At 51.0% G+C, this 21,023-nt stretch overlaps 2 protein-coding genes across 4 annotated transcripts in view; both read left to right on the forward strand.

The window, feature by feature from the left end:
* Window positions 1–1,132: 1,132 nt before the first annotated feature.
* CFP (complement factor properdin) lies at window positions 1,133–7,938 on the forward strand. Of its 2 annotated transcripts, none has more exons than XM_070044652.1 (9): window positions 1,133–2,576; window positions 2,660–2,810; window positions 3,993–4,168; window positions 4,641–4,811; window positions 4,949–5,140; window positions 5,331–5,504; window positions 5,738–5,947; window positions 6,107–6,218; window positions 7,634–7,938. In XM_070044652.1, exons 1-9 carry the CDS (start codon window positions 2,501–2,503, stop codon window positions 7,782–7,784), a joined length of 1,413 nt encoding a protein of 470 aa, XP_069900753.1. In that variant the 5' UTR covers window positions 1,133–2,500; the 3' UTR covers window positions 7,785–7,938. The 2 variants fall into 2 exon arrangements, with proteins under 2 accessions (XP_069900753.1, XP_030705682.1); XM_030849822.2 differs by having other exon boundaries at window positions 5,756–5,947.
* Window positions 7,939–11,868: 3,930 nt separating this feature from the next.
* SYN1 (synapsin I) overlaps window positions 11,869–21,023 on the forward strand; it is a 43,279-nt gene continuing 34,124 nt past the window's right edge. Inside the window, exon 1 of one of the 2 annotated variants that reach the window (XM_030849819.2) lies at window positions 11,869–12,445. In XM_030849819.2, the coding sequence (XP_030705679.1) occupies window positions 12,069–12,445 (377 nt within the window). In that variant the 5' untranslated portion in view covers window positions 11,869–12,068. The remainder of the gene's footprint in view (window positions 12,446–21,023) is intronic. The other variant, XM_060291877.1, reaches the window with a different exon arrangement.

Below are 21,023 nucleotides of genomic sequence, written 5' to 3' on the forward strand. Positions count from 1 at the left end.
TTTTTTTTTTTTTTGTATTTTATTTTATTTTTTATTTTTTTTAACATCTTTATTGGAGTATAATTGCTTTACAATGCTATGTTAGTTTCAGCTTCACAACAAAATGAATCAGTTATATATATACATATATTCCCATCTCTCTTCCCGCTTGCGTCTCCCTCCCTCCCACCCTCCCTATCCCACCCCTCCAGGCGGTCACAAAGCACCGAGCTGATCTCCCTGTGCTATGCGGCTGCTTCCCACTAGCTATCTACCTTACGTTTGGTAGTGTATATATGTCCATGCCTCTTTATCGCTTTGTCACCGTTTACCCTTCCCCCTCCCCATAGCCTCAAGTCCATTCTCTAGTAAGTCTGTGTCTTTATTCCTGTTTCACCCCTAGGTTTTTCATGTCATTTTTTTTTTTAAATTCCATATATATGTGTTAGCATACGGTATTTGTCTCTCTCTTTCTGACTTACTTCACTCTGTATGACAGACTCTAGGTCTATCCACCTCATTACAAATAGCTCAATTTCGTTTCTTTTTATGGCTGAGTAATATTCCATTGTATATATGTGCCACATCTTCTTTATCCATTCATCTGATGATGGACACTTAGGTTGTTTCCATCTCTGGGCTATTCTTGAGAAAGTTCTGTTTTAACGCCTGACCAAATCAAATCCTTCAACCTTGTTTTAATTTGCAGAATGGTGTTCCTCCTTGGATGCAGGGGAAATGAGACATTGCCTTCCTAATTCTTAGACTCCTTTTTGTTGATTAAAAAGATTCCTGTTTTTATTTTATTTTATTTTATTTGCGGTACGCAGGCCTCTCACTGTTGTGGCCTCTCCCGTTGCGGAGCACAGGCTCTGGACACGCAGGCTCAGCGGCCATGGCTCACGGGCCCAGCCGCTCTGCGGCACGTGGGATCCTCCCAGACCAGGGCACGAACCCGTGTCCCCTGCATCGGCAGGCGGACTCTCAACCACTGCGCCACCAGGGAAGCCCAAGATTCCTGTTTTTAAAGCAGGCTCTGGAATTTCACTCATTAGGCCTTACTTAAAAAAAACAAAAAAGGCTCTGTGGAGCATGGAAAATGGGCTGCATTGGAATTAATTATTAAGAGAAGGATTATGAAGAATAATTTTTCTACATGAGATCCACAAAGAAAAGTAAAGGGTCAGGAACTAGAATGATGGATCTTAAAGTGTGGTCCCCGACCAGCAGGATCAGTGTCACCTGGGACGTTGTTAGAAATTCACATTCTTGAGCCCCACCCCGGACCTACAGAATCAGAAACTGGGGTGGGGCCTGGCAATCTGGATTCAACAAACCTTCCAGATGATTCTGATACACATATAGGTTTGAGAGCCACTGGCATAGAGAATGAGAGGTGCCCTACAAAAAGCTGAGGAAGGCTTCTGTGAGGGAGGTGACATTTATTGTCTGCCTCTTTTAGAGCATAAATCCCTTGAGGGCCAGGATTTTGGGCTGTCTTGTTGTCTGTTCCAGCCAACGCCCAGAACAACTGGCACCCAATAGTTGCTCAGTAGATGTTGCATCAGTGTATTTAACAAACAGCACCTGCTGTATGCCAGGCACTGGGCTAAGGACTTTTAAAAATCTTAACTCCCAGTCTTCGCAACATACCCTAACATGCCCTGTGTATGGGGTGGGGCAGGGTGGCAGGTATTACCTACCCAAGATACTTGATGGAACATGGCCAAGCCAACCATCCCCTTCCTCGGGCCCTGAGGGTGTCCCCAGCTGGCCCCTGGGGCAGTGGATATACCCAGTTCAGTCCCTCTGAATTCTCCACCCCATACTCTTGCCACTTCCCCTTCTCACTTCCCTTGTGCTGACCTCCCCTCCACATTGCTGACCACAAAGAACCTCACTTTTAGGAAAGAGGAGGGTGGTGGTGAAGTCAGGATGGAGGATGAAGTAGTTACCTCGATGCCCACTCCACCCCATGAGGAGGGACACGCTAAGCATGCCACGCTCACTTCACCCTTGTTCAACACCCCCGTGAGGTTGGCCCTGTCATTGTGGTAGAGGGCGTGCATTTTACAGGTGGAGAAACTGAGGCTCAGAGGTTCAAGTGACTTGCTCAAGGTCACACAGCGAGGGAGTTCAATCTTGCTTCCAACTTCCAGGCTCCACTTCCCCCTCAGTAAGAATTTGTCCAAAGAGCATTGATTGAGTGCCACTGGGCTGCTGGGCGGGGCCTGGGGTGCTGGGGACACAGTGACAAACAAAACAGACCAAGCATGAGGCAGGAAGTAGGGAGGGGAGAGGAGAGGAGGAAGCTCAGGGACAGGTAGCAAGGGAGAGGTCGGAGCTGAAGAGACCTGCACGATACCCTCCCCTCCCCGCCATCCCCCATCACCACCACTGCCCTTCACCCTCCTAGTTCCTCCTGCCCCTGGTTCCTCTTTCCCACTGACTCTAGGATCAGATAAGCCCACATAAAGCCGGACCTCCTTTCTGGCGAGGCTGCAGGAGTACAGTGCCCAACATGCCCACCCGAGCGCAGGCCCATCGGTTACTGCTGCTACCGCTGCCGCTGCTGTTGCTCACCCTGCCAGCCACAGGTGAGTGGGTGGGGGCCCAGCTGGCCCCCAGGGGTGCCTGGGCCCTCCCACACTCCTGACCGTGCTCCCCCAACCCGTTACAGGCTCAGACCCTGTACTCTGCTTCACCCAGTATGAAGAATCCACGGGCAAGTGCAAGGGCCTCCTTGGGGGAGGTGTCAGCACGGAAGACTGCTGTCTCAATGCTGACTACGCCTTCCAGGAGCTCGGCAGCAAGCTCTGTATGGCGTGCAGGTTAGGGGGAGTCTGGGGTTTGAGGGGGGCAGAAAGGACTGTCTGCAGGGCGACCCAGAACTTGGGCTCTGGCCTTCTCGGAGATTCTCAAGCGTGGCTCCAAGGCCCTGATTGTGACCATGGCTCCGGGTCTCTCAGCCTTGGCTCTGTTGACATTTGGGGCCAGAAAATTCTTTGTTGTGAGGGCTGACCTGTGCGTTGCAGGATGTTTTGTAGCATCCCTGACCTCCCACTAGATGCCAGTAGCAACTTGCAACAACTAAAATGTCTCCAGACAGGTAAAAATCATCCCGAGTTGAGAACTGCCATGGCTTACATGTATTGAGCGCTTCCTGCATACCAGAAGCATTGTGGGTGGGGTGCAGCTCAGGTATTTCTGAAGGTAGCTCAAGTCCCCAGATGGTGATGACAGCTCATACGGAGCATTTACTGTATACAGACACATTGCTGGAGGGGGAGAGTTTGGGCAATTCTGAGGGCAGCTGCAGCTCCCTAATTATAACGACACTTCATATTCATTGAGCACTTCCAGCATACCAGATGCATTGCAGAGGTTGGGGGTAGCCAGAGGATTTCTGAGGGTAACTCTAGTCTCCTAATCGTGATGCCAGCTTACGTGTACTGAGCCCTCTCTGTATGTCAGACATATTTTCTAACTCTTTACTGTATATATCCCAGGTACACCATGGGGATGGGGAGCTTGGGGATTTTTGAAGGCAGCTCTGGGCTCCTGGTTGTCAACAGGTCCCATCTGTCTAGCATTATGCCGTGCAGGGACTTGGACCTGGGGTATTTCTGATGGGGTCTCTGAGCTCATTGGGATGATGGCTCCTATTTATTATGCACTTCCTGTTTGCCTGCTACCGTGCATGGCTGTGGCCTGGTAGGCTTCTGACAGCAGTTCTGGGCCCTTAGTCCTTGTACTTGTTTACTGCGTGCCTGGCACTGTCCTTGGGGGACTTCAAAGGGTAACTCCAGGTTCCTGATCATGAAGGTAAATGATATTTAAGTATTTGCTGTGTGCCCACCTCCTCCCCAACATCACGAAGAGGTAGATACTCTCATCACTCCATTCCACATACGTTTATCCCGCACCCCTGTCTGTGCCTACCCACCCTCTGTGGTCCCATACACCATCCTTGTCAGAGCGTGCCAGGATGGGACATGTGCTTCTCTCTGCAGGCTCCCACAATGGTCACCGTGGTCCGAGTGGGCCCCCTGCTCAGTGACCTGCACGGAGGGCTCCCAGCTGCGGCACCGGCGCTGCATAGGCTGGGGTGGGCAATGCCCCCAGAAGGTGGAGCCTGGGACCCTCCAGTGGCAGCTGCAGGCGTGTGAGGACAAGCCGTGCTGTCCTGGTGAGAAGGAGCAGCAAGGCGGGCGAGCGCTGTCAGTTACCCGGCACTGGGAACTATCAGGGCAGAAGCCCTGAGGGTGGGAGTGTGCTTCATGTTTGTGAGGTCGAGGAGGAGGCTGGCGTGGCTGAAGGAGAGTGGTGGCAGGTGAGGTCAGAGGGGGACTTATCCCTGTGGGCCACAGTGAGGATGTTGGCTTTTACTCTGAGTGATGTAGTGATGGTGGAAAAACATGATCTGACTTGAGTTGTGACAGATCCCTCTCACTGTCAGGACGACAGACTGTATGTGGTGAGTAGTGAAGCAAAGGGACCACTGTGAAGGCTACTGCAATAGTCCAGATGAGCAATGATGGTGGGCCAGGTGTGGCAGAAACAATGGGCGCAGGATTAGCTGATGTGGGATACATGAGGAAGCCTGGACCCCTGAATGACACCACCACCTCCATCTTGTCCCCCTCTTTTCTCTCCTACAGAGATGGGCGGTTGGTCCGACTGGGGGCCCTGGGCATCTTGCTCTGTCACCTGCTCTAAAGGGACCCGGATTCGTCGTCGAGCATGTGATCGCCCCACCCCCAAGTGTGGGGGCCACTGCCCAGGAGAGGCACAGGAGTCAGAGGCCTGTGACACCGAACAGGTCTGCCCCAGTGAGTGAGGGCAACCACAGAGCAATGATGTGGGCACCCAGGGTGGGTCTGGGGGTTACAGCAGAGAACTTCCAGGGTGGGAGGACTTCAGCATGCATGACCACACTTGGCATCTCCCCACCCCCACCCCATCACAGCACACGGGGCCTGGGCTGCTTGGGGCCCCTGGGGCCCCTGCTCAGGCACCTGCCACAATGGACCCAAGGCATCTGAGGAGAGACGAAGCCGCACATGCTCTGCACCTGAGCCCTCCACGCAGCCTCCTGGGAATCCCTGCCCAGGGTCATCCTCTGAGCAGCGGGCCTGCACCGGCCTGCCACCCTGCCCAGGTACTCGGGGATGAGGCCTCTGACACTCTGCTCTTGATTTAGGCACAGATGCTCTGCCATTTCAAGGGACAGCGATCTGAGACCATGTGACCATGGAGCTCTTCGTTTGGGGGCAGTCCGTCTCAAGGGTCTAGGGGCTGAGGGGGGAGATTGAGGTGGCCTTTCTCCTCACTCCTGTCTCCCCCAACAGTGGCTGGTGGCTGGGGGCCATGGGGTGCTGTGAGCCCCTGCCCTGTGACCTGCGGCCTGGGTCAGACCCGGGAACGACGGACATGTGATCACCCTGTGCCCCAGCACGGGGGCCCCTTCTGTGTCGGTGATGCCACCCGGACCCACATCTGCAACACGGCCGTGCACTGCCCTGGTCAGTACCCCAAGATGCACCATTTCTGTGCCTAAGCCCCCCACCCGTCTCTGCTGCCCTGTTCCCGCTGTTAATACCTTGTTCCTGTCTCTAATTCCTCCATTCCTGGCTCCGATGCCTTGGTTCCAATTCTGATCCCCCTTTCCCACATCTGATCATTCCCACCCCGTCTCCCAGCCCCCATTCCTTCCTCTGAACACCCTTGCTGGCTCCTTTCTTTGGTGCAAGCCCAGCTGCCCCCGTCTCTGCAGTGAACGGAGAGTGGGAGCTCTGGGGGGAGTGGAGCACCTGCATCCGCCGGAGCATAAAACACATCAGCTGCCAGGAGATCCCAGGCCAGCAGACCCGCTCCAGGCTCTGCAAGGGCCGCAAGTTTAATGGACAGCGATGTAGCGGGGAACAACAGGATATCCGGCACTGCTACAACATCCAGCGCTGCCCCTGTGAGTGCCCCCAGAGACCATGCTGTGAGCGTGCGGCAGCCCGTGCAGGGACAGGGGCTTTCTGACTCTCTGCCACAGACCGCATGTCCCTGCAGCCTCTCTCTCATCACCCCACCAAGACCTCTAATTCTGACTCGGGAACCCCTCCCCTCCTGGCAGGGAAAGGCTCCTGGTCGGAGTGGAGTACCTGGGGGCTGTGCATGCCTCCGTGTGGACCCAACCCCAACCGCACCCGCCAGCGCCTCTGCAAGGCCACGCTCCCCGAATTCTCGTGAGTGAGGGGGCAGTGTGCCTTGGAAGGGGTCTTGATATTGATATGTCAGCAGTCAGGGTGGGAGAGTTGGCCACCCCCAACCAGGGCTTCCACCACTGGGTCCATAGGTGCCTTGTCTGGCCGAGTGCCATCTCCCAGCTGTAGGAAGAGGGGAGAAACTAAAGAAGAAGCTGAGAAAGAGGATGTTGAGGGGAGAATCAGTAGCCTCCGTGCTCTTCAGTGACTCATTCAGTCACTCAGCCATTCTCCCATTCACTCCGTCCTTCCTGTGTCCATGTGCTCTGCCCCCTCAATTACCCAAGCTTTGACTTGCTCGTTCAGTCACTCATGCCTCCATTCACTTTCTCATTCCCTCAGTCACCCGTGCCCCAAAGCACTCTAAGGCCTTTTGGGTAACAACAGTTGCAGACACACAGAACCCAGATCCCATGGATTCCCCCACGGGATCCAGGTCTGCTGGGCCCTGAAAGAAGGCATCTGAGAAATGGTTGGTGTGTGGAAAAGGGACTGCCACCTCAGTCTGGGTCCAGGAAGCTGACTGGGCCTCCCCTGGCAGGAGGCGGTTGGGGAAGGCTTTCCCACCATCAAAACTGTGTGAGCAGAGTCCTGGACACAGGTGATCAGCCGCCCGAAGTGTTTCCAGGTGGCCAGGGTGGCCCAGGTGTTGGAGAGGGTTAAAACACTGACTTATCCCTTCCCTATTTCCACATGCATCAAACTACTAGATTAAGTGGCCTCTTCCCAACTCGTGGAAAGCCTGCCATCTGGTCTCTGGGTGTGGGGTGTAGAGTGGGTCCAGAAGATGAGTTAGGGGTGTTGAATGGAGGCATGAAGGGCTTGACAGAGGGAGGGAATGAATGGAGAAAGGACTGATGGAGAGAATCGGAATGGGAGTGAGTGGAGAGCTTGCCTAGTGGGACAGATAACCCAGGCAAAGACCATTTTGGACATGCGGCTTTGAATAAAGTGGAAGAGAGAACTAGAGATTGACTTGGGGGCAGGGATTTGTGCCTAACAGCAAGGCTTGAATGCCAGGGCAAGGCATTTGGGATTTTTCCAGTGGGCAATGGGGAAATAAGTAAAAGGTTTTAGAGGTGAGAGAAGGTAGCTCATATCAACAAATAATTACCAGCATTTATTGAGCACTTATTGTGTACCCGACATGACTCTGAGCACTTTACCTGAATCAACTCATTTATACTTACTCAGCCCAGTGAGGTGGGTATTACAAGTATTCCCATTTTTCAGATGAAGAAAACTGGGGTACAGGGGAGATAAAGAAATTGCCCAATATCTCACAGCTTAAAAATAAATAGTGTTGGGCACACAGTAGGCACTCAATAAGAGTTTGTTGAATGCATTCTTGCCTTCCCTGAGCTTCTCGCCTTCATCCCCCGCCCCTAACGCACCAGGCCCACCGTTACCACGGTCGAAGGTCAGGGTGAGAAGAATGTGACCTTCTGGGGGAAACCGTCGGCAGTGTGTGATGTGCTGCAAGGGCAGAAGGTGGTGGTGGAGGAGAAACGGCCATGTCTACACGTGCCTCCCTGCAAAGAACCCTGAGGATGAGAAGCTCTAACATCTCTCTCTTCCACTCTGACCCCCTGACCTCTCAGACTTCAATAAACCAGCCTCTTCCCCAGGAGTGGGGCCATGGCATCTTCTAGGCCAAAGAGCGCAGCACAGGCAAAGTCGCAGTGGCCTGTGGTGGAAAACAGTATTTTCCACGGTGTGACAGGAGTGAAGGCGAGTGTCCGTTCCTGCTGTAGCCCTGATATCTGCCCCTCTTCCCCGCAGTGCCCCGGGTCACCCAGCACGTCCCTCTGCAGAGTCCCGATTTACGAATTACGGGCTTCCTGATTGGCTACCCTCCCTGGCAGGCACTTTCTGATTGGTCGGAGTGCTTGTTTTCCATCTCCCCGCTCCTAAAGCTCCCTCCGCTGGCGGATTCCGCGTCATTTGGCAATGAGGCCTGGCAGGGGTTGGCGCCCAACTGAGCGGAACACCTGCACCCACCCACTCCCAACAGCCCAGCTCCAACGCTGCAATTAGCGGCGACAAATAGCTCCCGCGAGGCGGGGGGCGGACCGAGGAAGTGCCTACGAGGTGCTTTGAGCTGGGACAGGGGCAAGGAGAAGCTAGAGTCAGCATCTGCCAGGAGGAGCCCCCCAAGACACTCAGACACATTCCTTTAGCATTTGTTCATTCATTCAACACTTATTAGCATCTACTGTATACTAGAGCTAAGTCTGGGCATCGGGTGGAGGAGGGCTGGTAGAAGGGGAGGACATCTAAGCAAGGGAACAGACTAGAATGGGTGATCCTTTCATTCGAACATTTTATTCAACACTTACCAACGCCTACTGTATACTAACAATAGCGCTGGACATCATGGGGGATGGGGAAGAAGAGTCAGAGCCGTATGTGTCTCCACAGTGAAGGGAACAAACCCAGGCTGCGTGCCTGGTAGTGTTTTAAGACTTTCCATAGCATGAATTCATTTAATCCACAATGAACATATGAGGTCAATATTATTATCCTCATTTTACCAAGGAGGAAACAGGCACAGATAGGTAGTGGGCTGGACGTTTTTGAAACACCATGTCAGGAGCAGAGTTTAGGACTTTGTCCTATGAGTGGAGGGGCACCTCTGTGTGGGGGGCTTCAGATGGGAAATCTGTGACACCTGGAGTCTGTCAGGGCGCTCACTTCTCTGGGTCGATTTTCCCTCGTGTAAAATGGGTCAACTGATGGATTGGGGTGAAGATGAAATCGATGGATATTCGGTTATCTTGGAAGGAATGAGCCTAAGTGAGGGGTTCCGGTGCTACTGCCAGGGTATGAGAAAAATATGTGTTTATAAGAACGTGGAAATTTGGCTCTATGTGTGCTTTATGAGGCACATATCTCTGTGAATGTGTGATATGCAGACCTATGGGTCTGTGCAGGAATTAAGTGTATGTGGAGTGCGTGTGAAGTTACAACCGTGTGCACATAACAATGTGTAAGTTATAGGAGTGTGGGTGTGTGTGCATGCTCATTAAAGTGGCATGAATATGTATGTGTGAGTTATAAACATGGGTACAATACTGATTACGAACATATGTCAAGTGTGTGTGTTTCAGAGTCATTGCTCACCAATGCTCAACAAAGAAACACATTCTTGGAGCCCCTTCTGTATGTGCCTTCCTGTTGGAGAAGATGAAGCCAGTACAGAGGAGCCTTACCTCTGCCTCAGGGAGTTGAGACACTCCTTGGGTGGGGGTCGGGGGAATCTTCGTTCTTCTGCGAAACAGTCTACAAAAAAATTAATTTCTGGAAAATGAGCCACCTGGAGAAAGGGAATGACACTGGGGGACATGAGTACTAGGAACCTGGCAATGGGGCTACTGGGAAGAGGCAGACTGGAGACAGATTCCTAAGGAGCCCAACTTCTCACTCCCAGAGGAGCCAGAAAGATCTGTAGACCTGCAGCTGCTCCCATCCCCCAGAGAGGGCACCACGGGCCCAGCAGAGCTTGTTTGCTTGTGTTACTGAGCAAAAACTGGGGAGCACATACTTCAAAATGTTGGGAGATACCCAGTTTCTGGAGAGCTCCCCATTTGGGGAACACTGGGATATGGGATGCCAGAGAGGGTATCCATGAGAGGGGGAAGGAATGGCCAAAGCAGAGGCCTGCAGGTGGACTGAAGCTGGCTGCGATGGAGGAGGGAACAGAGACAGTGGACGGTGAGAGCCTAAGGGAAGAGGGGACTTCCTGGAGACCTAGGCAAAAGATGATCCTTGAGAGAGAGAAGGAAAGGACATTCCTGGCAGAGGTCACAGCACTCCCCCACCCCCACCCTCTTAGAGTTGGGTCGGGTGATCATTTTTACAGATGAGGAAGCCAAGTTTCAGAGGCCGGTAAGTTACTTTCTTAAGAGTATAGTGGAGGCCCAGTTTGAACCCAGGCTCTCCGACTCCAGACCTCACACCATGACCTTGTTTAAACAGGCCAAAGCTTTAATGAATGAAGAATGTATAAATGAATAAGTGGATGATTCACTTGAAAATCCTGATGGCACAAGGGACTCTAAATCTGCCTACTTCTTGCCATATCTTCTTCCGCCTCACTTGGTCCACCATTATCGCTCACCAGGGCCCACAAGGCCCTGCTCCATCTGGTCCCTGCTAACCTCTCTGACCCCATCTCCTGCCACAATCTCCCTCACTCACTTTGTTCCAGCCACACTGACACCTCTTTCTGGCACATTCTTAAAAGAAAATAACAAATGTATGGATCACAAAGTGAGCATGACCCTTTGGGAATGAATTGGAGTTTGTGGATTCCATCTGTAAAATGGAAATCATATTACCCGCCGCATAGTATTGTAGTGAGGGTTGGGTACAATCGGTCAACAAATGATTATTTTTAAATGGATTTGTGTTTTCATTGTAGTCAGGATCTTACAGGAGCTTCCACAGCCCACCTCTGCCCAACCTACAAGGATCATTTGCTCACGTGGCAAACACTATTTGGCACCTACAGTTTGCATACCCTAGGATGGGTCTGCTTCTGTCTGTGGAAAGTTCTCTGGTGCAGAGGAAGATGGCCTTGGGCACTGACAATGCCAGATGGTTATTATCGTGGTTTTTGACTGTGTCCAGGGCAAATGGATGGGGACCTATAGGCCAAGTGTGTGTGTAGGGGGGTGAGGTGGGGAGGTGAACACACATCAAGGCTAGAGCTTCAGGAAATGTGCCTGTGTGGAGATCTAGGTTTGTCCATGATTGTCTGTGGGTGTGTTTTGTCTCGGTGTGCGTGCTCATGTGAGTTTCCCTGGGTCTCCGTGTGTCCGAGTGGTGCCTGTGTGCGTGTTTAGGCATATTTGCATGCATGTATGCATGCATGTCCATGACTGTTACCCTGGGCTTGTGTGTCTGTATAGATACCTAGATCGGTGTGTTCTCTCTCTGCACATGCCTCCGTATGTTTCCTTACTTTTGTGTGTGTCTATGTTTCTCCACATATGTGGCATTCCCTGTATGCCTCCAGCCCCTCGCCCAGCGCAAGCGTATGTACTCCCCACAAGTGTCCACGTCCCCCTGTCTGATGCTGTCTACACCACCCCCGCATACATCTCTCTGCCTAGCTGAGCCTATGTGGACGTGGGAAACTGATCTCGCGGAGTACTGCATGTGACCCCCAACCCTCGCCGTGAGGGGGTTATTTCTCTACTTTTGAGTCTCCGGGTCTTCCCACCCCGCCAAATGCCTCCTGTGGTGAATATCAACACTGGAAACCGAGTATCTGCGGAGGGTCCTGTGTGTGACTGCGAGTGCGTGTGAAGACCAGGATGAGGCGGGGTGGGGGCATGCCTGACGCACCCACCCGGACCCTCCGGACAAACACCCACCCCGCCCCCACTCCCCAAATTGCGCATCCCCAATCAGAGGCGGGGGAGGGGAGACAGGATGCGGCGTGGCGCTTGCGCAATGACGCCTTCAGCACCACGGACAGTGCCTTCGCCCCCGCCTGCCGGCGCGCGCCACCGCCACCCCAGCCCTGAAGGCGCGCTGACGTCACTCGCCGCTCCTCCGCAAACTCCCCTTCCCAGTCGCCTTGGTCGCGTCCGCGCCGCCACCGGCCCAGCCGGACTGCACCACGCGGGGCGCGAAAGAGGGGGTCACGGGCGCGACCATCCGCGCTGCGGCGGCGGCGGCGACTCAGCTCTGCCTCAGTCTGCAGCGGGCAGCGGAAGAGTCGCGTCGTGCCTGAGAGCACAGCTGTGCTCCTGGGCCCCGCGCGGTCCGCCCCCGCGGTCCTGACCAGACTGCTCCTAGGACCCCCTGCCCCGCGTCGCAGCCATGAACTACCTGCGGCGCCGCCTGTCGGACAGCAACTTCATGGCCAATCTGCCAAATGGGTACATGACAGACCTGCAGCGCCCGCAGCCGCCCCCGCCGCCGCCCGCTGCCCCCAGCCCGGGAGCCACGCCCGGTCCTGCGACCGCCACTGCTGAGAGGGCCTCATCGGCAGCCCCCGTGGCCTCTCCGGCTGCCCCTAGCCCCGGGTCCTCTGGGGGCGGTGGCTTCTTCTCGTCACTGTCCAATGCGGTCAAGCAGACCACGGCGGCCGCGGCCGCCACCTTCAGCGAGCAAGTGGGCGGCGGCTCTGGGGGCGCAGGCCGTGGGGGCGCTGCCGCCAGGGTGCTGCTGGTAATCGACGAGCCCCACACCGACTGGTAAGCCACTGCTGTGGACGTCCCCCCGCGGTTCTGGGTCCCCAGATCATTCCATCATGAGCAATTATCGAGCGCCGCTTGTGTGCCCCGTGCCTGGCCCCCTCGCCCAAACCCTTTTCCTTTAAATTATTATGCGAAGCGCTTCATGTGTGCCCCGCCCTTGCCTCCCCCCTCCCCCCACCCAGACCTTCTAGATCTATACAGGGAGCAGTTATCGGGCGCCTGCTGTGTGCCTCCTTCCCAAAAGCCTTGACTTCAGTATATCCTGTGAGCAATCAAGAGCCCGATGTGCCCTGCACCCCGAACCCGTGCCCAAAGGTCTTGTCCTCTAATGGATCTTGTGAGCATTTATCAAGTACCTGGAGTGTGCCTCAGTGGGAGCCCTTCCTCAAGGCCTTTGGCTTACGTGAATTTTGTGAACATTCGTTGAGAGCTTGATATGTGTCTTGTCCCCCTCGGTCCTTGCCCTAAGGCCTTCTCTGATCTTGTGAGCATGTATCCAGAGTGCGCTATGTGCCCGCAACCCAGCCCTCACCTCAAAAACCTTTTAAACTATTCACTAAACACTGATTGAGTGCCTGCTGTGTATCCCATCCCAGATTCTCGCCCAAAGCGTTGCCTTTAATGGATCCTGTGAGCCTTTATTGAATGCCTTCTGTGTGCCCCAACTCAGTCCCCCTCTCTAAGAGCCTATTTCTCCAAAGGATCTAGGAAGCATGTATTAAGTGCCTGGTGTATGCCCCACCCCAAGCCCCTTCCTCAAACATATTTTCCTCAAATGAGTTCTATGAGCATTTTTGAACCTTCTGTGTGGGGCTAATCTTCAGACTCTCTGCTCCAAATCCTTTTCCTACAACGGATCTAGAAAGCATTCATTTGAGTGCCTCCCTTATCCCCTGTTCTCAAGCTACTTCTTCAAAGACCTTTCCTTTGGTGGACCCACTTAGCATTTATCAACTGCCTGATCTAAAGGTGTGAGCCTTCTCTAAAGGCTCTTTCCTTCATTGTATTCAGCAAGCAATTATTGAGTGCCTGCTGTTTACCTCACCCCAGACCCTTTTCCCAATGCCTTTTCCTCCAGTGGCTTCAGTCTGTATATATTGAGCACCATCTGCATGACCCAACCTTAGACCTTCTCCATAAAGGTCTTTGCCTCCAATTAATAGTGATCATATATCTGCACTTACTGCGTGCACCGTTTCAATCTTTCTTTCCAAAGACCTTTTTAAAAAATCACTCCTGGAGCATCTGTGGCACACCCACTGTGTGCCTGATTCTGTGCCTTCTCCATAAAAGCCTTTCCTCCCAAGAATGGAGAATCAAGCTTACATAAATCAAGTTACTGTATCCCCATTCCCCTTCCCCCAAAGACTTTTCCTCCAATGGATCCAATGATGATATGCCCATCTCTAGCCACCCCCCTTCCCCAAAGACCTTTTCTTTTAATGGATCCAGTGAGCATTTAGTCATTGTCTGCCAGGTGCTCGATTCTAAATCACCTTCCCCCAAAGGCCTTTTCTTCTAATAGCTCCTGTGAGCATTGATGGAGTGCCTTCTGTGTGTTCTATAGTCACACCTCCTCCCCAAAGTGCCTTTCTTCCAGTGGGTCCAGTGAGCACGTATGCAGTACCTGTCGTGCGTAGGAAGTAGATTCCCCTTCTTTACTCCTAGGATAACCTGTGCCAATCATAAAGCCTCTCCCCAGGGTCCTTTCCTTCAATAAATCTAGAACCAAATTTAGAAGGGTTACCCTTTTCCCACTCCCTTCAGTATCGCTAGGATTCCCTCTCCCAATCTTAAGTCTATACCCCAAAGGGCCTTTTTTTCTATTTAAGCCAGTAAACACTTACTGAGCACCTACTATATAAGAGCCATTCACAACTTCCTCTTGCCAAGCTTGGAAGTTCCTTCCCTTGTCTCAAGAGCTCTCTCTCCAGGGGTCTCTTTCAGCCTGAATTTATTGAGTACCACCTCTTTACTGGTTAGTCACCCCTCTCCCCAGGAGCCCTTACCCAGAAGCCTTTGGCTCTATTCAGAGCTCTCTCTATTTATTCATTCTACAGATATTTATTGCATACTTTCCATGTGTAGGAGTATGGGAGGCATTTACTAAGCACTACTATATACTAGGATGAACCCTCCTCAGTTCCCTTTCCTTCTAATCCCAACCACCAGCTGTATTCTCCATACTTTCTCCTCCACTCAGCCCCAACAATCTTTTAATGAACACTTACTGTATACTACTGAGAACCCCATATTCAGTGCCTCTTCTCCCCCTCCTGTAGCCCTAACTCCCCCTTCGACAATCTCCATCCTGCCTTTCACACGACACAACCGAAAGCTCATGATGTGTACCTACTATTTTCTGGCTAGGTTCCCTCCCCCACATAGTAGCCATCTTCCCAACTGCCCTTTTCCCCCAATTAATCCAAAAAGCATTTATCACTCTTTTACTGTGTCCCGTTCAAACAACGACATTCCTCTCCCTGCAGCAGACTCCTCCACTCTCTTCTCCCTCAATCCATAAAGCATTTATTGAACACGTGTTGTAATTCCTTCACTAACACCCACTCACACAGATGCCATCTTCCTGGCTAAATTTGCTCTATTGAAGTCAACAAACCTTAATGAAGCCCCTGCTGTATATTGGTAACCACCCTCCTTTTGACTTCCCTTCTTCACTTCGACCCTCCAGGCAGGTCCTTTGCTGCCTTTTCCTTCGTTCCATCAAACAACTCCAGTGTTTTCCACTTTTTTCTTCTAACTTGTCTAGCGAGCATTTATTGAGCATCTGCTGAATTCTGTGAACAATTCTTCCCTTCCACTTCTGTATCCCAAAAGCCCTCCTTTATCCCAGCAGCCACTCCAGTCTTTTCTTCCAGTCAACCTAGCAACCATTTATTTAGTGTCTGCTATAGGTGGGGTGGGATGGGCAAAGGGAGAGAGCCTGTGTACGCCAGGTTCAGTGTGAGGAACAGAGACCTCTGCATCACCAACTTGCAGACATTCAGAACCACGCAAGCTTAGGGATTTCAGCCTGGAATAAAGGAGGAGTTGTGCAAACTCTGTAATGGATTGTACACCTAAGTACAGTCTGATGCCTTTCCCACCAAACCTCACCACTCTCATTCCTTCCTGGGTCTTGAGTCCTGTGTGGTTTAAAGTTGCAGACTCAGTTGAGACTTGTCACCTCTTTTTACAGATAATTTAGTCCAGTGTTTTTTCGGCTGTGGGTCACCTCTTGGCTTGTGACCAGCATTTCATTTTCTTCATGAAATGAAAGTAGAACTATGATAAATAATAATATTGATACATGAAAATAGTAAGAGTATATTGCACATAGTAAGCACAATTAATATTTAGTGAAACTGAAACTGTTACTCCAATAAGAAATGTAATCAATAATGTATACCATATATATTATGTATATTCTCTAATACATTTGTTATATAATGAGTTTATAGTATATAATACATATATATGTGTATGTTTTTCTTCATGAAATGGAATAGAATAGGAAATATCAGACTCCATTGCAAATACTAAAGGTAATTATTTACTGAAACTTTCATTCTAATATATGCATATTTATACACATTCTAGGTAATGTAACACATAATATATAATATGCAATATGTTATATAAGACATCCTATATTAAATTTTCTGTACATTATATGTCTTATATAATATATATTACATATATAGGATGGGTTATTATGTAAATATGTATATGGTGGGTTATATATTTCTTCTTGTGGCTTCTTTTCTTAGACTTTCCTGGAAGCAGACCCTGAGACTCTGATATTTGTGTGCAGATTGATCGGAGAGAGCTCTTGGGAATAACACCTGTTGCAGGGGAGGAGTGGGGGAAGCAGGATTTGGCAGAAGGAAAGGCTGAGCTCTGATGCTTCACAACAGTTGTCCCAGCTGATCATCTGGGGAGCTCTGGAGCTGGGATGACACTTCAGAGTTGTCCCAGTTGAGATGGGGTGGCCAGGCTTTTGTAGTCCTGCATCAGTCAGTCATTGGCTGCAGGCTGCCCTCTGGGAGGAGGCATAATCTTGCGGAAGGTGAGTCCCTGCTGCAGAGGGCAGTTCCCAGGGACAGACAGCACTGTGAGCCTTCAGCAGCAGGTATTCCCAGAAGCTGGGGGACAGATGTGACAAGAAGGAGGAGTGTGAAGATCTGGGTGGAGCGCACAGCCTACCCCCTGGACTGCTCAGATTCACTTGCTTTTTAGAAGTAAGTTCACCCATCTGGGAACAGCGTTTCCAGGATTCTAATTGATCTTGTTTTCTGGGGGACACTTGAAAGAGCACAGTTAGTTGGACAAACTACAGCCTCCACTGCCATAGTTGATAAATGTGGCATAAGTAAATGATGCATTGTTTCCTTCCTCTACCTCACATTCTAGATTCCCCTCACCCTCGGCTAGCACCCCTCCTTGGTCTCAGTGGCTTATCTGGTGAGTGATCCATTCCCTCATCCTTGAGGGATCCCTGAGCTCTTGCTCCCCATCCCCTCAGGCTGTGGCTGCTGTACTCGTCCATTTGCCATCAGTGTTAAGCAAGGAGTACTGACAGATGCCCAAGCAGATCACCTGGGGGCCAAACGTGTTCCTCCCTGCCCCCACTGTGTAACAGCAGCCCTATCTCCTCCTGATGATTAGGGTCACGTGCCCCTGCCAAGACAGTGACTCGTGTTCCGTTCCGTTGGCATGAGAAGCCTGAAGTGTCCAGGTAGCAGTCAAGGCTTAGAAGGTAATGGGATTCTTGCTGTGTCCCCTGGTAGCAGTGTTCCCCCTTGGAAAACCAGGACCTCTAACCTTGCAGAACCCTGAGTGAACAGGAAGCACACATTCCAAAAGTGGATCACTGGAATTGATGGTAAGCTGGGCCACTCCTACTTTCACCTCCAAGCCCCCAGACCGGTGTATTCTACCTCTAAAGAGCACAGCACAAACAACAGATTTAGCGTGTACACTGTGTTTTGGAGGATGGTATCCCATTCCTGCACGGTATCACCTGCAAGCTTAGGTCTTAGCTGTGGCTACACCAGGTTGTTCTTTCACTCTATCAGGCCAGCAGCTTCTGGGTGGTGTGGTATATAATGTCATCAGTTGATTCCATGGTCGTGGGCTTACTTTTGCACCTCCTTTGCTGTAAAGTGAGTCCTTCAGTTTGATGCAATGTTATGCGGGATCCCATACTGGTGGATCAAATATTATGTAAGCCCTTGGACAGGGATGCTGGCTAAGGTCCTGTAGTCAGGAAGGGCAAACCCATATACAGAATATTCCAGTCAAAATCAGTCATTACTCTTTCCCGAGTGGAAGGAGCCCAGTGTAGTCAGTTCGCCATGGAGTGGCCGGTTGGTCTTCTTGAGGGATGGTGCTGTGTCAGGGACTCAATATTGGTCTCTGGTGCTCAGAGGTTGGTCATTCAGCAATAATGCCATAGGCCTCACATGCTGCCTCTATCTCTGTTACCCTTGCCACTTCATACGTGTGCCCATCTGCCAGCACTGGCTGATTCTAGAAGCTGGCTGACGTCATTTGGCTGAGTCATTCTGTCTACCTGGTTGCTTAGTGCCACTTCCAGGGTGGATGCTATCTGGTGGGTGTTAACACACAATACAAAGATCTTCAATCCTCACTCTGTTTCATCTCCACTCCCGTACGTCCACCCACATTTCGGTGTCCCAGACCTCCTCTTCCTGATCTTCCAATATTGTTCATTCAAGGCCTCTGTCTAATCAGCCAAGCCATTTACCACTGCCCATCAGTGAATATGTATTCGAATCTTGGGTCACTTCTCTTTCCCCACAAAATAGATGACCAGGTGCACAGCCCAAAGCTCTGCCCATTGGGAGCTTTGCCACTGTTTTTCAAGACCACTCCGAGTGGGGCTATAGCATCGTCACTGTCCATTTTTGGCTTCCACCCACGTACCAAGCCAACCCATTTGTGAACCAAGCTTAGGCTTTTTCTTCCTTCATCTGCTGGTTGTAAGATGTTCCCTTAGTGAGCTGAGGGAGGCACTAACACAACAGTGTGGATGACACGGGCATCCGGGTTACTTGCTCAGGCAGCTTGCATGGTCCTGCTGGGGTCGATCCTGGCTCCTGGGCCCATCTGACTTCATTACTTGGTGGGCCTGGCAGGACCCAGCTCATAATAGGCACCAGGATACGTGGTTCCTTGGTACCCCACGGTCAAGCATTCTGTCTCTCTCAGGGCCCAGTACTGCACCAGGATTTGTTTCTCAAAAGCGGTGTAATTCTCTGCTGCAGATGGCATGGCCTTGCTCCAGAACCCCAGGGGCCTCCCACTCAGGCATCCCATAAGCTCCACACTACATTTTCCTCACTATCCAGTATTGTAGGATCTGTCAGATCATATGCCCTGAGTGGCAAGACTGCTCACACTACAGCCTGGACCTGCTCAGGGCTGGCAGCCTTACGTGTCACCTGAAATATGGATCGGAACAGCATTTCCAGGTGTGGAATACGCTGCCTCCAAAACCTAAAGAGACCTCTCCTTTGGACCTGAAGAGGCCTTCCTCATGGTGGAAGGTGCAAGATACAATGCTTTGCGCGATTATTTGGAGGGGCTGTCCTGGCATACCTTGGCCCACTGAATCCCTAAAAATCGCACTAATGTGGCAGGACCCTGAGTCTTTTCAGGGTTTATCTCCCACCCTCTGGAGTGCATGTGTCTTATCAAGGCAATGTGCTAACCATCTCTTGCTCATCTTGGCCAATCAATATGATGTAATCGATATAGTAGTCCAGTGTGATATTCTCTGGGATGTACAGGTGGTCCATGTCCTCTTGGACTATATGATGACATAGGGTGAGAAAGATAACATAGCCCTATGGCAAGACCATCAATATATATTGTGGTCAGTCCCATATGAGTGTGAAATGTCTCTGATCCTCTCTTCTGATCAGGATAGAAAAGCAGTCATTCACTAAATCAGTGCCCACCTGCTGTACCTGAGATCCTTTAATTTGCTCCAGCAATGACAGCATGACCAGTACAGCAGCTTCAATCAAGGCTACTACTTGGTTGAGCTCACAGTAGTCTACATTCTTTAGGATCCATCCAGCCTCCTCAGGGCCCAAACTGGTTAATTCAGTGGAGATATTATGGGACTAACACCCCTGCGTCCTTTAGCTCTTTCAGAGGAGCACTAATTTCCACCATCACCCCTAGGATAGACACAATATTGTCTTTGATTTACAGTTTTGATCAGGGGAGGTGGGTATAATTTCCGAGGCATCCATTTGAACTTCCCTGCTACCATAGCTCTGCCCCGGCAGGCCAAGGAACTCGTGTAGGGGTTCTGAAAACTACAGATATGTCCATTCCAATTATGTATTTGTGAGCTGGGGAAGTGACCACTAGGTGGACCTGTGGACCCAACGTACCCACTGTGAGCAGGACCTGGGCCAGGACTTCATTTATGACCTTATGTCCACTGTGCTTCTCAACATGCCTGGTGCCACTCTCACCAACATATTCCTCACTTTGTAAGTTGGGTATATCCTCTGGGCCCTCCCATAGAATAGAGTCAGCTGGTTGGTCTTCCAGACTTAAGTAGTGTATCTACTCTAACACATCTGCTCCTCTGAGCCCTTTGATCCTTTCCTCCACAATCTGCCATGGAAGTCTGGTATTTCTGCTTCACTTGGTGTGGGCCACTGTTTTTTCCAAGCTACCACAAGTCATCCAAAATTGTATCAGCAACATTTCCTGGAGTCGTTGCCACGGTTTTAAGTTCTGTGTCCTGGGAGAGTGCTCCAAGTTCATGCTTCACTCCCTTGGTCCACTGTCCTCAGCATCCAGTCCCAGGCATGCTTTCCCAGCTCCTGCTGATACATGTTAGCCAGATTCTTCAGCTTCTGTGTATCATTCCTTTCCTTCCTTTGCAAGCTTAGAACCTCTCCAGTCAGGTTGTGCTAGGATTTGACCCTGTTTGTTGATCTGGTTGCCGAGAGGGGAAGGGAAGTTGATTCTGAAAGGGGTAAGAATTGTTTTATAAGACACATGCTTCGTTCGAGGCCTCTGCATTATTGTCAAGCAAAGGGAAGTTTCTGTATTCTAACAAGGAATGGGCTACTCCAGCAGACCCAGTGGGTTCAGGTGAATCTGTAAGTTCAAGGTGTTACACGCATCTTCCCAGATATCCCCATCACAATCTCAGGGCTCCACTCCTGTCCTTTTAGGGCCCTGAGCATGGCATAGGAGATGTACTGGGCCTGAGAATTCAACCTTCTCTGAAGTTCGACTACACTTACAGTTAAGTCCTAAGTCTGATCTTCTCCTCTGTCTGCCCTCTGGTTGCAGAACATTGGGGTTTCCTTAAGTACAGCCAAGGAGGTCTTCTGCCTTTTACATTTTGCTTTGAATTGGTGATTATTCACACTGAGCATGTCATATCTTTCTTCAGCTAATCAAGGGTGTTTAGCGAATAGTCACCCAAGTCTGGTTACCATTTCCCTCACACCTCTCTAGTACCAGGAATATTTCACCAGCTAGTGCATTCCCTTCCACTAGTATCTCATTACAGTCC

Source organism: Globicephala melas, chromosome X (genome assembly GCF_963455315.2).
Source record: "Globicephala melas chromosome X, mGloMel1.2, whole genome shotgun sequence".
NCBI classification, from domain to species: domain Eukaryota; kingdom Metazoa; phylum Chordata; class Mammalia; order Artiodactyla; family Delphinidae; genus Globicephala; species Globicephala melas.